Here is a 19,975-nt window from a genome sequence, read left to right on the forward strand (position 1 = left end):
TTTTTTTTTCTTTTTTTTTTTCTTTTCCCTTACGGTGTATATAACTGCTTTGCTTGTAGAACTGGTTCTCTGAGTTACTGACATAAAAAACTTGGTCCTAGGATTAGATTTTGTTCTCTGTGAAGTCAATGGCAAAGCCCAGCTAACTCCATATGACTTCTTGGCAGCTGAAGAAAGAAAATACGGTTCTATCTCTTTAGCAAAAAGAAATCAAATGAGGTTTGCAGAATTTAAAACTACCCTGTAATCATCATCTTAACACTTACCTAAAGAGGTAGGGTCTATGTGCTAGACTAATTCTATTGATTTGCAATGACTGGACAGCAGATTTAACCTTCGTAAAAATTAGGAGTGTTGCTATAGTCACTGCTGAAGAGGATTAGCACCTCCATTTGGATGCAGAGAACTAATTAGCATCAGCATACTTTATGATGGAAATTCATATAGTGTTTCCAAGGGAGAGACTCAAGTTGTTTTAGCAACCAGCAGGTCAGTGGCTACTTGATGCTTTCCTGCTCCAGATCTCTACTGTCAAATTACATGCTGATCACAGCAACTAAACTCCTGCAGGAACTGTGGTTGACTTTTACTGTTTGAGAAGTCACCAACCCTCTTCTGCCTCCTCTACAAAAAAAAATAATTCATCAGCACTAAAAAATCTTAGCTGAAATAATTTATTTGTTTTTGAAGAAAAATTTCTTTAAAAAAATGGATCTGAATAAACCTTTTAACCTTTGGGAAGCCCAAAGAAATAGTGTGACTACATGCTGGTGAATTCTTAGAAGTCCGTCTGATTTAACTAATATTTAATTCAGAACATATCTACGTGTATGCTAGTAAACAACTGCAGATGGTGTTTAATAGCATACTAATTCACTGACCCTGCACATCCAGCTGAAAACGACAATGCTTTTTTGCAGACAGTATATGATCAAGTCAAGCTCTTCCAGAGACAAGGACATGTTTGCTCCAGCCTCTTCAGTCAGACAAAGCTGAAACCACCACAAAGAGGTCTTATTTGTAGTTCAAATAGAAAATAAACTGCTAAATCACTCAACAGCTTCCCAGTACTTTAGGTAAGTAACCAATAAGCTGAGTCAAAGCCCTGCATTAGTAAGATAATATTGGGGTACAAATGTTAGCCTTGCAGCACAACTGTGCATTTCTGGACAATTTGGATCCACATCTGTTTGAAAGAAAAAATAAATAGCAAGCAACTTCATGATGCAGGCTGTCCTGACCTCAGCTCAATGCACCCAGCTACTTCAGCATGACACCTGTTTTGTTTAATCTGACAGCACCAGAATTGCAAGTTAGTCATGAAGTCATCTGGAATAACCCTTTACCATATATACACACGCAGCAGCACGAAGTAGAAGTAAGCCTTACGCTGTCCCCAAGGAGCCATTATGTTTGACACAGTGCATACTGTGGACTGACCATACATTGAGGTACAGGAATAACAAAAGAAGAGGCAAGTAAAGTAAATATCCTTTACTTGCTAACGTAAGATAAAGATGGGATTTTGTTGTTTCTCTTGAAGCAAGAAACAAATTGTGTCTGTAGCCTCTATGTGGAAATGAGTTCCAGGAATTGATGGATGTACACAAATGTAGGCTCACCCTCCATACACTTTGTTCTGCAAACCTTTCTTGTAATGCAGTGGTAGGCAATGACACTATCAGTGTTTAATGTGGTCACTGAACCTTTATTCAAGAAAACAACTTTAGCACAGAATGGTCATGGTAGTAATAAGAAAACAACCAGGAGGTGGTACACAGTTTTTACTACTGGTGTAAATGGGCCATTTTTTGATTACTAAGGTACTACAATTGGATCTATCCTGATTTACGGCAAATGGCTTTTCTATTAAATGGATATAAGGTTAGGTCTATTCACTCTCAAAGCACTATTTTGGAAGCATTAGTTTTATCACAAATACATCTGACAACAAGTGTGGTTGTTTTCAGGGACATGGACCTTTCTGGCTTACCGAAATAGCCTTCCCCAGAGCCTGCCCAATGAAACTCCACAGATGGACCCACACAGCTTGTTGGAAAGCACATTCTGGCTCCTGAGAAATTTACGTTGTGATTTGTGAACAAAGCACTCCAGCAACGTGGCTGTCTAAGCCACAAAATAATTAAATACTCCTAAAAGAATGGAGCAGCCTGTATTTGTCAGGAATCTCAAGTACCAGAATTACTGTCTTTAAGGGAAAGTAGTAAGGCAAATTTATTTACTGAGGCAGAAATAAATGCTCCTTTGCACAGCTGGAAACAGACTTCTGAACTACAACACAACACAATGTGTTTTCAGAGACTATCGGAAATGAACCCTCTGGACTGCGATCTGAGGGATTCCCTTCCTCATTGCCACTTGACTCTGGGCTCAAGCTGAGGCTCCAGTGGGAAATGTCCCTGCTGGACTGAGTCCTCAGGCGGTGCCCTCACCTGCTCTTTGTATTCTGAGATCAGCAAGGTAATCACAATAGAAAAGAAGATCCCAAAACACCCTCACAGACTGTCTCATTCTCCTTTTTTTTTTTTTTTTAAATTATGGAATTCCATCTTATTGTAACTTTGGACTAATTGATATGGAATCCAAATGTCCAAAGCAATAAATTCTTTATTTTCTTAAATTCCCCCTACCTTCCGCTATTATTATTTTTTTTTAGTTTTTTAGTGGCAGGCAAGGTATCACCAAATGGGCTGTTTTAACTTCTCATGAGCTGCATGCAGGAGATGAGAACATGTACAAAAATGTTTGTGGTGCTTTTTGAAAAAAGTGTGGACTGGACTTTACAATGCTGCTTTCTGCCCACTTAGCTTTGGTCAGCTTCAGGCTCCTATTTTAGGAACTTCATGGCATAAACATTTTTTAAGACATCTATGCAAATGTAACAGTAGAGAATCTCCATAAATCATGCACAAAACACTCTCCTACTCTTGTAATCTACAGTTACATAAAATGACCTGTATAGTCTACTTCATTTAAAATAGATTTTTATACCATAAACCTCATTAAGCACACTGGTCCAAATACAGTTCTGAATATAAACTCTGATGCTTGCTGTATCAACACACCTAAGTTTACAATTTAATAAAAACTAGTCATGAAATTGAGAAGTGGAATTTGCTCTGTCTTGCAAACCTAACAGACTTAGATATCTCCTCTGCTATGGCCGCATTTTATCATCCAGCTTGTGTACTCAGATTTTATTCAACAAACTAATTTACACTTTATCAAATAAATGGAATGTTGCACATCATAATAATGATGCTCCCTGGGCATGCAATTCAGAGACCATTCTTAAAGGGTGAAGTCCAAAATGTCAGAACTTGACATATCCGATGTTCTGTGAACAGGGTAATTTTTATTATGATTTCTTCCTGGCCATCACACGTCAAATTTATAAAGGAGATTCCAGTCTCTTTACAAATTCTAAGTAGGTAGAGTAGGAAAAAATATTTCAAAGATAGCTTTTTTCTCCCTCCCAGAGATTAACTTGCATTTTATTTTCTCTCTCCACATCCGTATTGACATACTTTACTATAAGTACTTCCTGCCTGTACCCTGTTTTCACTTAATTTTGTAGTAGCACCCTGTAATACGACAAGCCTCTCCAGCACTGTCTACTTTGTTCCCTATGAATTCAGTAGCCACAAAGTCAGACAGTGAGGCACTTAGTGAACTTAGGGAAGATAGCCATGATCAATTTGGCTGCTGCTGAGCTCTCTGAGACAAACTTTTGCATCTTCCTTCTGTTTGTTTCTTTAGGGAGAGAGGAGATAAGACTAATTATGTAGCCCCTTCATCAAGCAGTGTTTTGTCTTGTGCACAGCCAAATCAGAAAGTCAAACCTGAGAAAGGACAAGAGCTGGAACACATGTGGAAGCATGAAACATCTGGCTTTGTAGAACCAGTGGTCACCACTCACTCTTGGGAACACCTTATATCTCCAGGGTCATCCATCTCCTCAGGTAATACCATCTTTACCATTACAGAATCACAGAATTACAGAATAGTTTGGGTTGGAAGGGACCTTTAAAGACCATCTATTTACAACCCCCCTGCCATGGGCAGGGACACATTCCACTAGACCTGATTGCTCAAAGCCCTATCCAGCCTGGCCTGCAACACTGCCAGGGATGGGGCATCCACAGCTTCTCTGGGCAACCTGTTCCAGTGCCTCACAACCCTCAGAGTAAAGAATTTCCTCCTAGTATCTAATCTAAATCCATCATCTTTCTTTTGAATTCATATAAAAGGTTATGAGTCTTAAAGGACACCAGTGGCCTAGCAACCACACCTCAGACATAAAATCTTTCTAGCATACCACTGCTAAAATTAACACCCTGAGTACAACTGAGGTACCAGAGAAAAACGTTTGTTTTAATATATCCTCTTTACATATGGTTGGGTTAGTGGCACAAACTCAAATTCAAAACACCTAATTTAGGGCAAACCATCTCATGGAGAACAGCTTTTCACAAGGCATGTAGGTAAAGAATGTCAGTGGTGATAGAGGTTACATGTCTGCAAAGAAACTTGTAAGGAATGCACAACTGTGTTTGGAATAAAGATGTGAATATTACAGTTAACTTTGCATTAGCAGAGTTTGTTCAAAGCCTGACAGCTCCTTCTGGATTCCAGATTTTTCCAGTCTTGATAATTCAGTGTCTGTCTCTACTTTCTGTTCTTCATTTCTTCCTACTTTCCTGCCTTCAGGCTTTTCCTTCTGCCTCCCTTCCTTCCTCCCTTGTTCCCTCTCTTTTGCTCTCTCTCTCTCCCCCGCTCCCTTCCTCATTCCCTTCTTCTGTCTTCTATCATTAGGCAGGTTTTTTATGGTTGCATGCAGAGCTCTGGTTCACACATAGATCCTATACATACATATTGTTGTTGTCATCATCACAATTATTACTATTATTAATTATTACTATTATTATTATTGCTACTACATTAACAGAAATGGGCTCTCCCTGCTAATCATTGATAAGAAACATGACAATAAATTCAACATTAATGTAGACTGAGGCACATATGTACTACACATGTAAAGCAATCTCAAGTGCCATGGAGGTCATGGTACATCTTGCAAACATTAATGGATAGGAAAAGTATTTCTGTAGCACAATCATATTTTTCTGAGAATCTTCAATGCAAAGGAGAATTTAGAGGGGACAAAAAGAAAAAAGAACTCTCCATCTTAATGTAGTTCAGCTAGGGAAGGGATGACTAGTCTATACCTTATGGTTTGCACTGACTAATTGTGAATAGCTAAAGGGTGTTCAAGTTGCTGTACAGTTTGAATTATGATTGTGGAAGAAGGTGGCAGCAGGGACTGTCGTATGTCCAGTTCTGTCAACCATCTACATTGCAACAGCATAGTGGAACTGTGTGCTGCTGTCATGTCTTCCCTGAAAAGTTACCCTTGGGATCCTCTCCTCTCTGCCATTGTCCAAGGTACAAGCCGGAGGATTGTGGTACATATAAATGATTAGTTATGCATGAGGAAGGCTGACCACTTTTTGATGGATGCACGAACTGCTGGTTATTGAACAGAATACTGTGCTTTTGGCAAGTTAAATCATGTAAAGAAGTACTTTTGGTTTTGCAAAGCTCTATCTAGAAAAGCAGCCTTTTTAACGCTTCCTAACCATTTCCCCACTGTCCTCCTCCAGTGGTATTAAGTACTCTATGCTGTATTTTCAACTAAAATGAAAAGGCACTGTAGAGCTTGAAGTCACAAAAAACTCAGTTTCAGAAAATGAAACCCAATCTTTCCTCTTGAGCGTTACCCTACACAAAGTGTGGCAGACTGTCAGCCTGGAATTCCAGGAAGCTCCATTATGGACCAGAAACAAAGCTCAGAAGAAAGTTTAAGTTACAAAATTAAGTATGTCTCTTCAGTCAGTATGAAATCACTGATTTTATATCTATATCTATATCTATATCGATATCGATATCGATATCTATATCTATATCTATATCTATAAATAATATCAGAAAATAATATCAGAAATACCGCCCCCGGAACTGAATCCCAAGTTTTTTACAATGTGATTTTTCTTCAAAAATACTTCTGCTAAAGCAGCCTCATGGAGCTCCCAGAAACTGTTGAAAGATTTTGTGTTCTTCAAGAAAGTGTAAGTATGTGTTAAAGGTATAGTCTTGCCACTGCAGAATAGGAGCCTTGGAGACAAGCTGTTTTCTTTTCCTGTCACACATCTCCATAATAAAGTAATAGCCCTAGTGATACTTGTGCAACTCTACAGCATCTTTAAAATATGATCCCAGTGACAGATAAACAATTACGCTTCCTTCTGAGGCTTTCTGTTACATGAGATAGAATTTTAATCACGATATGCCTGAGGATGACTGGAAAGTAATAAAGTAATCCAGTAAATCTGGATTTTTTCCTGTCAAAGGAAATTTAGAGGAATTTACATAGAAAACAGATCTGTTAGATTAATAACTTTAAATGAGAAAATACAGATTAAAGGAAACAGAAGTCAGCATGATATAATATCTCTTTAGAGTCTGGATCACAGTGATCAGATTTGTGAAATCTTTCAACAGACTTGAGCAAAATAATGCACTGAGCTCTCTCTTTGCCTCTAAGGAAAGTGTGAACATACCAGTTCCTTCTTCTTCATGCACTCCATGAGGATAATGAAGAGGTGCTGTGCTTGGGTTCGGGTGTATGTGAAAGTCTTCTGTATGGTAACTAGCAACTGGTCCCTCAAAGACTCGTTGATAAGTCTGAAATTCAAAAAGAAAAAACATAGTAGAAAAGCAGATACAAGGGAACATTGCAACTTCAGCCGAGGACCAAAGAGTTAGACAACAAACCACTGCAGGCTGTTTTGGACAGGTCTGAAGGACAGGAGTTGCTGAAACCATCAGAGGCAAATTGGAAAACACTGTTAATAGAAAAACACATTGATCATGTTGGGGTCCCTTCTCTCCAAAGTTTTTTATTTCAGTCCCCACATATTATATGATAGAAGGTCATTCAAACTATCAGCTCTATGGGATATCCTAACAAAAACAAGAACCACATTGACAGCCTGGATTTGAGGGAGACAAACACTTTTAGCTGAACTGAAGAGCCCTTTCTATCAGTGAGTTAGCAGAATTCAACTCATGGCTCATTTTATGAAACTGGGAGCACTTGTGTTGTCAGTATTTTTGATTTTAGCTTGAATATTTCAACTCATATTATTAATGCTGCACACGACCAGGTAAGAAAATGTAAAAAAATATTTCTCTGTTCCTGAGTCCACTTGAAGAAACCATTTTGCTTTTGTTCATGCTCATCTTATGGGATTTTAAAGAGTAACCATTTTTATATTCCTCCTCAGTGCTAATGATAGTACTTGCAAAAAATGGCCCAACAGCACAAACAGATAGTAATATTACATGGAATATTAGTACTTGAACCCTATCCCTTGATACTGAAAAGCCTATTCCTCAGAATTGTTCTGCGTAAAATGTTGTTCTTAATGTCTTACAAAATAGTGGGCTCTAATTTAGAATATGTATCCTTTGATGTATTAAAGCTTCTACACTACAGCAGTTTTCTCCCTTAAAAATTGTAACTGACTGTTTTGGAGGCTAAGTCATTGTTGATCATCTGGGGGCATGAAAATCAGAGAGGTTTCATGACTCATATATTATGACAGAAAATAAACAAAGATTTAGCCCTGCAGCAACCGCCAAGAATTATCAGAAGCAGCACAGTATCTAAAAGTCACTGTTAGCTTATGGCAGCTGCTCTGGGAGAACAATGACCGTACCACTGTTTATTTCGTAGTACTGGTAAAAGTTGCACGTACTTCTCTGCAGCAAGGAAGCCCAAATGAGACTGCAGGATACTCATTACACAATTGAATTTCAAATAGGATTTAACTATCTAGTCTTTATACCTGCAAAAAATATGCCATTAGAAGAGACAACGAATGGGAATGGGAAAGAGGTACAGAGGTGCATAGGAGAATATAGAAGGCCTGACACATGGAATGCATATGTTCTCTACCCAAATTTGACTTTGACTGTAAATATCCCTGTTGAGTAAGACTTCCATTTCACAAAGAAGCCTGTAAGGCAGAAGTCAATGTGTTTGGATTAAAATAAGTTTACATGGGGTTTTAGACCATGTTGTGGATCACTGTTCTTTCTATGCCTGGCTCCTCCTGTTGCGTTCTACTTTATTACAGACTCTTCTCGAATGGAGTCTACCTCTGCAGTTCCTTTTCTCATCGAGGAGCAGCACAGCCAGAGGTTTTTTTTTCTTGGGATGCTGGAGAGGCAACAACACTGCAGCTAATGCTCACTCACTATGTAAGCACTCCTTCTCTGCAGCATGACCTGTTTGCCCCCCAAAAAGACAACATACAATTAATTAAAACCTCCAGCCCTCTTGGTGGGCCACTATGACAGCTGACAGCAGAGGACTTTCTGTGTGAGGATTATAAGAAAAAATAACCTGAACACCTGTACAGAAGCAAGGATGTTGCAAGCATGTGGATACATGAAACGATGGCAGAACACTGAACTGTAGAAAGGTTGAACAGTAGATTTGCCTCATGTTAAAGACAATCAACTTGGAAAGGCTAACACCCTGATAAGCCCTAAAATACTTTGAGTTTCAGATTAGTAGGTCATATATGATATAAATTCTGAAGCCCCCTATTTAGGCTATTTAAAAAAAAACAACAGTTGGATATTTGCTTTAATCAGGAAGGCTGTTCTTAACAAAACGATGCTATCACTGTAAATATAAGCGGTTCAGAACTATGCAATTTTTGATCCTTCAATCTAACAAAGAAAAAAGGGGTTAATCACTAAGAACAAGTTTCCTGAAGAGAACTGGAGAATCTAAAATGAGATTTAAATAAAGCTCTTATTTCCTTTGGAAATGATATATGAAAAGGAAGTACATGAAAAAGTTTGAAAAGTGCATGAAGTATATGAAAAATTTCATGGGATTGGAAGAATCTAAGGTTAGAGAACTGCAGAAAATATTTCCAAAGATTCTGGGATGAAACCCACCCTGTTTTCTCATAATAATTTAGTTTTCCTTAAAAAAAGTGCAGAATCCAAACCTGAAATTCAATTTCAGAAATTGGCTCTCTTTCAGGTTAACACACACAGAAAGCCAGAAAAATTTGCTTTCATAAGCATTGAATGAAAGCAGAATTCAGTCCTGAGGCTTCCTGAACAGCCATCACTTTCCTTTCCTGCATTACAGCTATCAGAAACTGTCTCATATCATAAGTTTAAACAGCACATAAAACAAACTCCATGTGAAAGAGACTGAGATTTTTAGAAAAGAAGCATCAAGAAGTGGCTCCCTAACTAGTGGGGTACACATTTATTGAGTACCACCCCTCAGAAACTTCTTGTCATAATTTCATTTATGCAGTTTTCTAGCCTTACTACTTCTTTTTTTTTAACATTTCATTGGTCTGCAATTCTACAGCAAGCCTGCTCAATGTCTTCGTGAGACAAAGAACTTGAAGTGATTGTAATCAGAAAGAGAAACTATAATAGTAAACTTTGTGTAAACTGAAATCAGTCATACCAAGGCTATATCACATTTACTCCTTAGGAATCTGTAAGCGTTAGGTTTCATATCGTGTGTGTGTTACCCAACTGGGAAAAACACAAAATGTGCCAAGCTATTAAAGGCTAAACTTATGACGCATACACCAAATCCAATGCACATAAAACTAGCAACAGATCACTGTGAGCAAAACTACTGGGACTTGCATATGGAGGGATGATTTATCCACTATGCAAAGACAACCACATTTAGTACACATACAACTTGAGCACACACTTTTTAAAATCACAGATTCCTAATTTTAGATTCAGGGGAAAAGAGGTGGCTCTTGAGTCTTGTACTTAGAGGTCTAACCTAGAACACAAGAGATTCTTGGCCTTTAACCTGGGAACAGTATATTCAGCAGCTACTGTCATGGATTATGAACCTTATATGCACAAAGCTCCATAGGCATAAAACTGCCCACTTTACCAGACTGAAACTCTATGATTAAGATGTCCTTCAAAGTCAGCGCACTCCCATCCTAAGAAAACTGGATAGTGTCAGATGAACATAGTATTTTTATCAGCTTTCTGCTAGGCTTCAGTTCAAAAAGTATTTTGCAAGATACCAATAAAGTCCTGTCTGGGGCACTTTGATGGCATGATTCCCTGAATTCCACTGCCATAGAAGCAGTACTGCAGATAACTTGCTCCTGCCTAAACAAAACGTCTTACAGAAGAACAATTTAACCTGTTCTTTTCTTTCATTCCCCACATAGCTCAAATCTGTTCTTTCATTCACTAAATACCTAAGGTAAGCCCATTTTCCTACTAGTCCAGGTAATCAACATTTTTTTTCCCAGAGGAGTTGGATTGCTGGTGGAATTTAGATACCTACTGTCAAAAAGCTAGCATCTAGAGTAGACCTATAGACATCTACTTTTAATTTCAGAAAAAAAAAATCTACTCATAATTGTTGCTAAGAGCGCGTTTTTTTTTTTTTTTTTTTTTACAGAAGATGTTAGCATTAGTTTCAATGCATCAGATTATCAGAACTGACCTGTATGGACTTACCACAGGAAAAGAGGGAGAAAGATCTCTTGGATCCAGCAAGAGATGGATTGACACTGAATTGATGAAGTAAATAAAGTGACATTGTATTTCTGTCCAAGAAATGATAGAAGATAAACAGCAAGACAGAACTCCCTTCATTGCTTTGGCCAATGCAGAAGAGACAGATGACAGCAATTTGGCATTGTCCCTCCTCAGAAAGAAATTTTATTTTAAGTCATGCCTAATATTTGAGGAGATAATAGACATTCGACTCAATAACACTGCAGTCTTTCAAACTCATGGGATATGATTTTGTAGTGAACATTGGAGAGGATTTGAAATATCTGGCATATAGCCAGTTCCCTAAATTATTTAGTCTTTTTTCTCCAGAGATGTTTAATATTGGAGTTGTACAATGTGCTAGACATTTATAAAGATTTTGCTCTTACCCAATTTCAAAATGCATGTTCATTATAGTATTTTTTAAACCTCTTGTTATCAAAATGCTTTGAAGTTCTTTAAATGAAACTCTCCATTCAAAGAACTGCACATAATGTGTTTCTAACTTTTCATTTGTGAATTCTTTTTTTTTAAATTATTCTTTTTATTCAGGATACAGAAAATATATCCTTAAAGTATCAGTGTGATGTGAAAATTATTCCCTGCCCTCCTTTATGGGAAGCTTAGGGGATTTTCTCTGTAATTATGATTTGCACTTTAGACAATCATATCATATATAAGAAACATGTCCAGAGGCTCTGCTGATATTTTTTTCCAGTGGAATTACAAATAAGACACAGTTGTGCAACTCTGTGGGACAGACTGAAAGTTGTCATACTTTTTAAAATTCACACATTTTGAATAGCATTGTTATGAGAAAATATAGAAAATAAATGTAATTATTCCTTTGTTTTATTCAAATAAAGATGATTTTTGGGTGCTTTTATGAGGAATCAGCTTTATTTGCAGGTCTTCACTGGTGGTCATTCTTCTACACCATTTTTCCATGACTATGTTTATTAAATGGCTGTCCCTACACCAAAAGAGGGATGATTGTATTTCAACAAAGAAATGGCCTTCTATCCAGCTTTTGATTTGCAAAGTACCTTGTTACAAGAGAAAAGTAATTATATCAAAATATGTAATGTAAGAATGATCTTACAAAATAATTCAGATGTGATAGGACCCATGATCCCCCACTACATTGTAGACACCATGGGGGATACAGAAAACTCATATCGTACCTACGATATATAATAGTTGCAGTTTACGGTTCTTTTACTTCCAGCTTGTGCTTTGATAAAAGACAATGAAATGAGAAGGTATCCTCGATTATACAGTTAGCAATACTTCAGCTTTATATGGATGAGAGTTATTAACAATTAGGATATTCACTTAGGGGTTCATATGGGCTAAATTATGACTCCTTTTGCTCAAAGTGGAGCATCTCTTTATTTTCCCTATTAGAAAAAAAAGAGATTTAAGTAATATATTTCATTTATGAAACCTAAAAACTATGCCACAGTGGTTGCAGAGACAGATCAATCCAAAGGCAATCTTCAATGATTCTCATATGAGGATGCTTATTTAAAGCATAGATAATGTTTTGTGTCTCCTTGTGAACATTAGGCAAAAAGTAAATTTTTATGGCATTGAACTAAACTCCATAAGGGTCCCATGCTTGCAGAAGTAGAACTGATGGAGTAGTTAATATACTATAAAGTCAGCTTGGAGACTTCACTCAAATATTGCAAACCACTTCCTGTTCTGTAAGGAAATGTTTGTCTAAGAAATGACACACTTTTAACCCAGTGTTTATTTTTTCTCATTTTAAATTCAGCATCTAATTAAAAAAACTAGCTCTCTGAGGATTAAAAGCTACTGAATGATCCTAAAAATAGTTGCAGTTTACAGTTGTTTTACTTCCAGCTTGTGCTTTGATACAAGACAATGAAATGAGTAGGCATCCTTGATTATACAGTCAAAAATACTTTGGCTTTATATGGAAGAAAGTTATTAACAACTAGGATATTCACTTTAGGGATTCATACAGGCTAAATTTGGGTGTTTGTGACTGATCTTATGTTCTTACCCCTCAATGCTGTTTAACACATTTTCAGCTTTTAAGTAAATGAGAAATCAAGTGCTTCAGAGCCTGGAGAACCTGACCTTTAAATTAGGGCCAACAGTGATGAGCAGCCAAATAATTCTTCCAATTCATCACATGGGAAAGCTTGCAGTTAAGCTGTCTTCTCATTTAAGTTATCCTGTGTACACAGCTTGTTTGTCATTAAGATGTAAAAGGTACTGGGAACTTAGCGTACAACTGAGAATTTTATTTGCTTGTAGTGTAAGGTAGCCACCTTGCACGTTCTTAATACTCTGTTCAAGACTTTTCAGACCAAGACAGTACGTACTGCCTGATATTAAAGTTACAGAAAACTTAAAACCCCCACCTGCATTAATTCTGTGTATCTGATATTCATAATGCTGAAATCTCAGCTCAGGGGAAAACTGCATATCTGCCTTGCCTTCCCCCTGGAATTTCAAGGAGAGAGATGAGGTACTGAGGCGTCAAAACTGATGTAACTCCAAAAACATCCTTACTTCTTACGCTTCACAATTCCTTTTGACCTATTCTTGGTACATCCCACAGTTGCAGGCAGCACCTCCTGCAAGGCAGGGCAAGCACAGCTCTCTTGCATTGTGTTGGCAGTCTCATTCCACTGCAGCTCAGTGAAGTGTTGCTTAGAGTTGCAGTATGCACCCAAAGACTGCCCTAGGTGAGTGAAATGTCTGCCTTTTCAAGGGGAAAGCCCATAATCAGTCCTTAAAATAATGCAGATTCAAGCTTCTTGTCTCTTGTCTTTTCAAGGGTACACATACATGGACACTGCAAAGGGGCACTGCACCTTTGTAATTAATAGAAAAAAATAATTCCTTTTTCTGTTATGTGAAATCAGTTGGGAAGTATAAATAATGAAGAGGGAATGCAGGCACATCACAATTCTGTGAAACCCAATACAAAAGGACCTGTTGGGCAGACATGCAACTGTCTAACACTCTTTAAGGATCTCTTTGAGTGGATGGATTGGAGCGACACTGATCAAAACTCAAGCAGAGAGCCATATTTTGTCCTCCACCTCCAGACATAGTTCTTTTCCCACTGGAAACAAACTTTCAAATAAATGTAAAAACCCACAGCAGTGCTTAGTGCACATATACATGCATTCATATATGCAGAAAATGAATCCATACTGGTCTGCAGTGAGTGAGAATTTAAGACACTGAAAAACCAGCATGATAGTACCAACATGCAAGTGCTGTGTCTGTTGCTGCCATGAATTATGCGGATTTTTAATAATTTAGATCAACTACCTGGTGCCCAGCAGTTGAAAGATAGGCTGTATCTTGGAGAAGACTCTGATTTACAGCCAGCAGCCAGAATTAAAATAGGTTTTTGACTTTATAGTCTGATTGCACAATGGACTGCAGAATTAAATTAGCACATGATTTGGATGTGCTACATTAATTTTGAGTCTAATAGACACTGTTTTGTATAATCTACTTAGATTTCCATCCAGAAGAAAAAGCTAGTACCTGAATTCAGTCAACATGCCAATGATTCAGTATTGTCCTCATATTCCTAAGCACTATTCAAAAGTAGGTTAGAGGGGGAAAATTACCCAATTTGTATCTGAAATCTAATGTATTTGGGTAAAATATTTTTATGAATATAAATAATATTGGTGTTTCATTCATGTTTTTAAAAATATCATTGAATTTCAGGCTGATGTTTTCTGAAGCAGGGGGAAACACAGAAATTCCCACTAAGTTAGCTTTATAAACTTCATGGTTTGTGCATTCTATTTAGTGCAAGGTGAACAGGTGGAGGAGTGGGGGGAGGGGGCGGGAAATTATGCTATTTGATAATATTTCAAGTACTACCTGGAATGGCATCACCACAGAAAGAAGATCCATTGGAAGGGAGGATAATAGCTTTCACAGAGCCAGACTTGAGTGTCTCAAGGAAGAAATGACTTGCTTGTTCTGCCTCTAGTGATTCTATCGCTTGCCTTTTTTACAGGCAGGAGTTTGTGATGATGAAATAGAACCATAGAATTACAGAGTGGTTTGGGTTAGAAGGGACCTTTAAAGGTCACCTAGTTCAGCCCCCTGCCATGGGCAGGGACACTTTCCACTAGACCACCCTCATCATACTGAATTTCTTCCTTATTCCCAGTCTGAAGCTATCCTTTTTCAATATAAAGCCATTCCATTCCCCCTTGTCCTGTCATTACCAGCTCTTGTAAAACATCTTTCTCCATTTTCTTTTAAGCCTCCTTTATATATGGAAATAAATTGCATTCATGCTCTTCTTGCTATATGCTTTTTCATGATGACATCAGAATACAGAGAAGGTAGATGGAAAATGGAAAAGGTTCATAGCAAACAAAGGAATAAAAAATGTTTGAGTAGGATAATGTTAGATGTGTTAACACTGAAGTCACTGAAACCACTGAAACAACTTCTCAAAGACTCACATGAAACCTGACACATTCAAGTCTATCCCAGACGCATAAACCTGAATATAAAACAGATGCAGCTTTCCAAGTCCCAGGCTGCAGGGTCTATGCTGTCAGGAGAGATGGTCTTCTTTCCTGCAGGTCTGCTGTCTTGGAGCAGCTGTGCCACCAAACACAGTAGTTAAGGAGGAAAGTGAACAAGCTACGCAGCATCAGAGAAGATGAAAAGGAGATAGACAGGATCTCTGCTGAGATGCCACAGCTTGAAGAACCCAGGACCCCAACTGCAACAGAGTTGCAGGCAGTATCTGTATCTAGTATTTAGGTAAGTGCAACTGCTGGAGAAGGCAAAGGATGAAAGCTGGTGACGGCTGGCATGAAGAGTAAGGCTCCTGCCCCACCTAATGGCTTACAACTACAAAACAGGTTCACTTTCATCAAAGTTGAAGAGAAGCCACATGTGTCTTCAAGCAAAGGATCTGTGCCACCTGACCCTAACCCACGCAAGACCACCAGGAAGAAACAGTGAGTGATTATAATGGACAACTCCTTGCTCCAGGGTACAGAGGCACTCATCTGTTGACCTGACCTATCAAGAGTTTGCTGTCTGCTGGGGCCCAGAACTGGCATATTGTGGAGAGACTGCCAAAGCTTGTCTGACCATCTGACTACTACCCTACTGCTGCTCTTCCATATGGTCACTAATGATACTGCAATGGGAAATCTGGAGAGTATCAAATGTGACTACAGAGCTCTGGGAGCAGAGTCAAGGGCATGGAGGCCCAGGTCTCCTCAGTCTTGCTGGTCAGAGGAAAGGATGGGGAAAGGAAGGCACTGATGATAACATAGGTCAATAGCTGGCTGCAGGGCTGGTGTTGGTGACAGAGTTCTGGGTTCTATGATCATGGGACCCTGTTTGCAGGTCAGTGTCCCCTTGTGAGAGATGGGATCCACTTCACTAAGCAGGGCAAAGTTACATTTGCTGCAATGGCCGACATGGTAATAAGGTCTTTAAAGTAGGAATGCTGTGGGAGGGAGAGAGTAACCAGCAGCCCTGTAGGAGTGCAGGGTTTGATAAGCAAAGAGCCTGGAGTAATGTGATGGGAAGGGATCACAAAATCAACAAAATGGGGCTTAAGTGGGCTCACCTCCATCCTTTTTATGCAAGCAAGGAAGTGCCTACAGGCCACCATTATAGACAAATCCCCAAAGCTCCTCCTGGGAAATCAGTATGCTGGGGTGCCTTTCTAAAGTGCCTGTACACTAATGTGCATAGCATGGGGAAGAAACATAATGAGTTAGATCTGTGTGCCGTTGCAAAGCTACCATCTTGTTGGGACCACAAAGGCATGGTGGGATGGTGCCCATGACTGGAGGTGTTGCAATGGAGAGATACAAGTTCTTAGGAAAGCCAGACTGGGAGGATGAGGACTTGGAGTTACCCTCTATGTGAGAACAGCTGGAGTGTATGGTGCTCTGGCGGGGAATGGATGATAAACCAACTGAGAATTTATGGGTTAGGATTAAAAAGAAGACAGGCAAGGGTGGCATTATAGTGGGTGTCTGCTATAGGCTGCATGACCAGGAAGAACAAATGGATGAGGCCCTCTACAGACAGCTGGGAGCAGCCCGATGTTTAGAGGTGCTCATCTTTATGGAGAATTTTAACCACTGTGATATCTACTGGAGGGACAACATAGCAGGGCATAAGCAATCCTGGAGGTTCCTGGAGCACATTGATAGGAACTTTCTGACCCAAGTGACAGAGCAGCCAATGAGGAGAGGTGCTCTTCTGGGCCTCATACTCACCAACAAATGGACTCAATGGGGATGTGAAGGTCAAAGGCAGTGTTGGCTGCAGTGACGATGAGATAGTGGAGTTCAGGATTCTGAGACAAGAGAGGGCAAAAAGCAAGATCACTGCTCTGGACTTGAGAAGAGAAGAATTTGGTATTTTTGGGGAACTGCTTGGAAAAGTCCTATGTGATAAGACCAAGAGGGAAGAGGGGCCCAGAAAAGCTGGTTAATATTCAAGTATCACCTCCTCCAAGCTCAATGAATGAGGAAGGGGACCTGGTGACACAGGACATGGAAAAGGCTGAAGTACTGAATGTCCCTTCAATTCCAGTCCCCAGAGACCAAGGGGGAAAGTCCAGAGGAAGGCAGTCGCACCCTTGCTGGAAAAGGATCAGATCAGGGAATACTTAAACTAAATAGACATAAGTCCATGGGCCCTGATGGGATGCATGCACAGTTGCTGATGGAGCTGGCTGATATCATTGCAAGGCCACCCCATAATTTTTGAACAATTGTGACAACTGGAGGAATTGCCTGAGGACTAGAGAAAAGCAATCCATCCCGTCTTCCAGAAGAGCAAGAAGGAGGACCGAGGGAACTACATGCTGGTCAGCCTCACCTTGATGCCTGGGGAGGTGATGGAGCAGCTAATCCAGGAACATGAAGGACATGAAGACGATCAGGAGTAATCATCATGGATTCACCAAAGGGAGGTCATGCCTGACAACCTGACCACCTTCTGTGATGAAATGACAGGTTTGGTAGATGAGGGGCAAGCAGTGGATATTGCCTAAGTAGACTTCAGTAAGGCCTTTGATGCTGTCTCCCTTAAGATGCCCATAGGCAAGCTGTTGAAGTATGGGCTGGAGGAGCAGACAGTGAGGTGAATTAAAAACTGGCTGAATGGCTGGGCCCAGAGGGTTGTGATCAGTGGTATGAAGTCTACTTGGAGGCCAGGAACTAGTGGTGTATTTCAAGGACTAACCCTGGGCCCAGTACTGCTTAACATCCTTATTAATGCTGTAGAAGATGGGGCTGAGTGTACCTTCTGCAAGTGTGCTGATGATCCAAAACTCATGCTGCCCTCTGGCAGATGGAGCTTGACAGGCTGGAGAAATGGGCTGATGGGAACCTCATGAAGTTCAACAAGGGGAACTACAAAGTCCTACACCTGGGGAGGAACAACCTCATTTACCAGTACATGCTGAGGGCCTTCCAGCAGGACAGACGATTTGCAGAAAAGGACCTGGAGGTCCTAGTGGACACCAAGTTGAACATGATCCGGTGATGTGCTATTGCAACAGCAAAGGATAATGGTATCCGGGGCTGCATTAGAAGGAGTGCTGCCAGCAGGGTGAGACAGGCGATCTTTCCGCTCTCCTCAGTGCTGGTGAGGACACATCTGGAGTCTTGTGCCCAGTACTGGGTTTCCCAGTGCAAGAGAGACATGCACATACTGGAGCAGCAATGGGCCACTGGATCACCTCACCCACGAGGAAAGGCTGAGGGATCTGGGACTGTTCAGCCCAAAGCAGACAAGGCTTGGAAAGGATCTCATCAATGTATATAAATGCCTGAAGGGAGGAAGCAAAGAAGAGGGAGCCATACTCTTCAGTGGTGCCCAGTGACAGGGCCAGAGACAACAGGCACAAGTCAAACACAGAAGGTTCCCTCTGAACATCAGGAAACAACTTTTTTTTTTTTTTACTGTGTGGGTAGCTGAGCACTTGGACAGGTTGCCCAGAGAGGTTGTGGAGCCTCCATCCTTTGAGGTATTCAAAACCCATTTGGGCATGGACCTGGGCAGCTGGCTCTATGTGGCCCTGCTTGAGCAGGTTGGACCAGGTGACCTCCAGAGGTCCCTTCCAAACTCAACTGTTCTGTGATTCTATGGTTGTTTAGCTATTTTTGGGGGTAGAGGAGAAGCAGAAAGAATATTAAAGATTCAGGCATCCAGTAATAATATGCATTTTGGAACATGCAAAGCATGCTTACAGCCTGATTCAACAGAAAAACACTTGAATCCTGTCTAATAAAAGCTAAACACAATCCTTGCCTCACCTTGAGTTTGCAAAGAAAGGTGGCACAGTGCAAATAGAATGTTGTACAGGCAGTGATGTGTGAATATAGGTGAGTGTGCAGAATCATGCCCAATAAGCAAGTCAAATATAAACTAGCTGATATGAACATGTAGTGCTAAATAAAACCTGTATCATAATGACATAGCATATCTAAGCCAGTGAAAATAAGTCCCTGTGCCCTTTGACTGAATCCCTTGAACTGCAACTGCAAGATACTATGCATTGTACTTAACAATGTGTTATATGTCATGGCAAGTAACTCCATGATACAGTTTCTACACCTCTGTTATATTCTGCAGACTTTCCTTAGTGCTGCTTTAACTCCCTCTCACCATTTTTTTTTTGGCTCTGGATATTTTCAGTATTTCAATCATATTGATGATGGAAACAGCCATGTAAGGAAGGTATTGCTTTTGCACTATATTGATAATGATTTCCTGGGCTCTGTTTTATCACAAAATTTAACTTGTGGATGGAGAAAGAACCCATACTAGGAAATAACTTACCCTCCTTCTTCAGAGTATTTGTGACCAAAAGCAAGGATGTCAGATGCCCGGCCACTGCCATCGCATATCACAACTGGTACAGGAGGAGTGTCTCGCAGGTACTCCAGAACAATGGAGATAACATTGGGACCTCCTTCCACAATAAGGGCCACCACTGGAACCCCTTGGCCAATTCCTGGAGTAAAAGAAAGAAAGAAACAAAAAAAAACAAAACAAAAAAGAAAAGGAACAAAAAAATGCGAAGCCAACAAAGCAAACAAAACATAACAGAAGACAGAAAAAATAAATCAGACAAATTACTGCATTGTGATTGTACAGTGTTAGAGAAAACGGCATTTGGAAAATCATAGCTTTTAAGAACAGAAGGGACCACTGTAGTCATCTCATTGGTTCCAGTGCATAAACCAGCATTTTCTATAGCTATCTTCTGTTTTAAATACAATAGTTACGGTTGAAATAG

At 39.7% G+C, this 19,975-nt stretch overlaps 1 protein-coding gene across 1 annotated transcript in view; it reads right to left on the reverse strand.

Annotated features, from left to right (window-relative positions):
• The window catches only part of TRPM3 (transient receptor potential cation channel subfamily M member 3), a 286,044-nt gene that overhangs the window by 84,780 nt on the left and 181,289 nt on the right, over positions 1-19,975 (reverse strand). Inside the window, exons 7-8 of the mRNA XM_037374290.1 lie at positions 19,516-19,690; positions 6,642-6,765 (exon numbers count right to left, since the gene is read on the reverse strand). Of these exons, the coding sequence (XP_037230187.1) occupies positions 6,642-6,765; positions 19,516-19,690 (299 nt within the window). The remainder of the gene's footprint in view (positions 1-6,641; positions 6,766-19,515; positions 19,691-19,975) is intronic.

This window comes from Falco rusticolus, chromosome Z (genome assembly GCF_015220075.1).
Source record: "Falco rusticolus isolate bFalRus1 chromosome Z, bFalRus1.pri, whole genome shotgun sequence".
In the NCBI taxonomy this organism is placed as follows: Eukaryota; Metazoa; Chordata; class Aves; order Falconiformes; family Falconidae; genus Falco; species Falco rusticolus.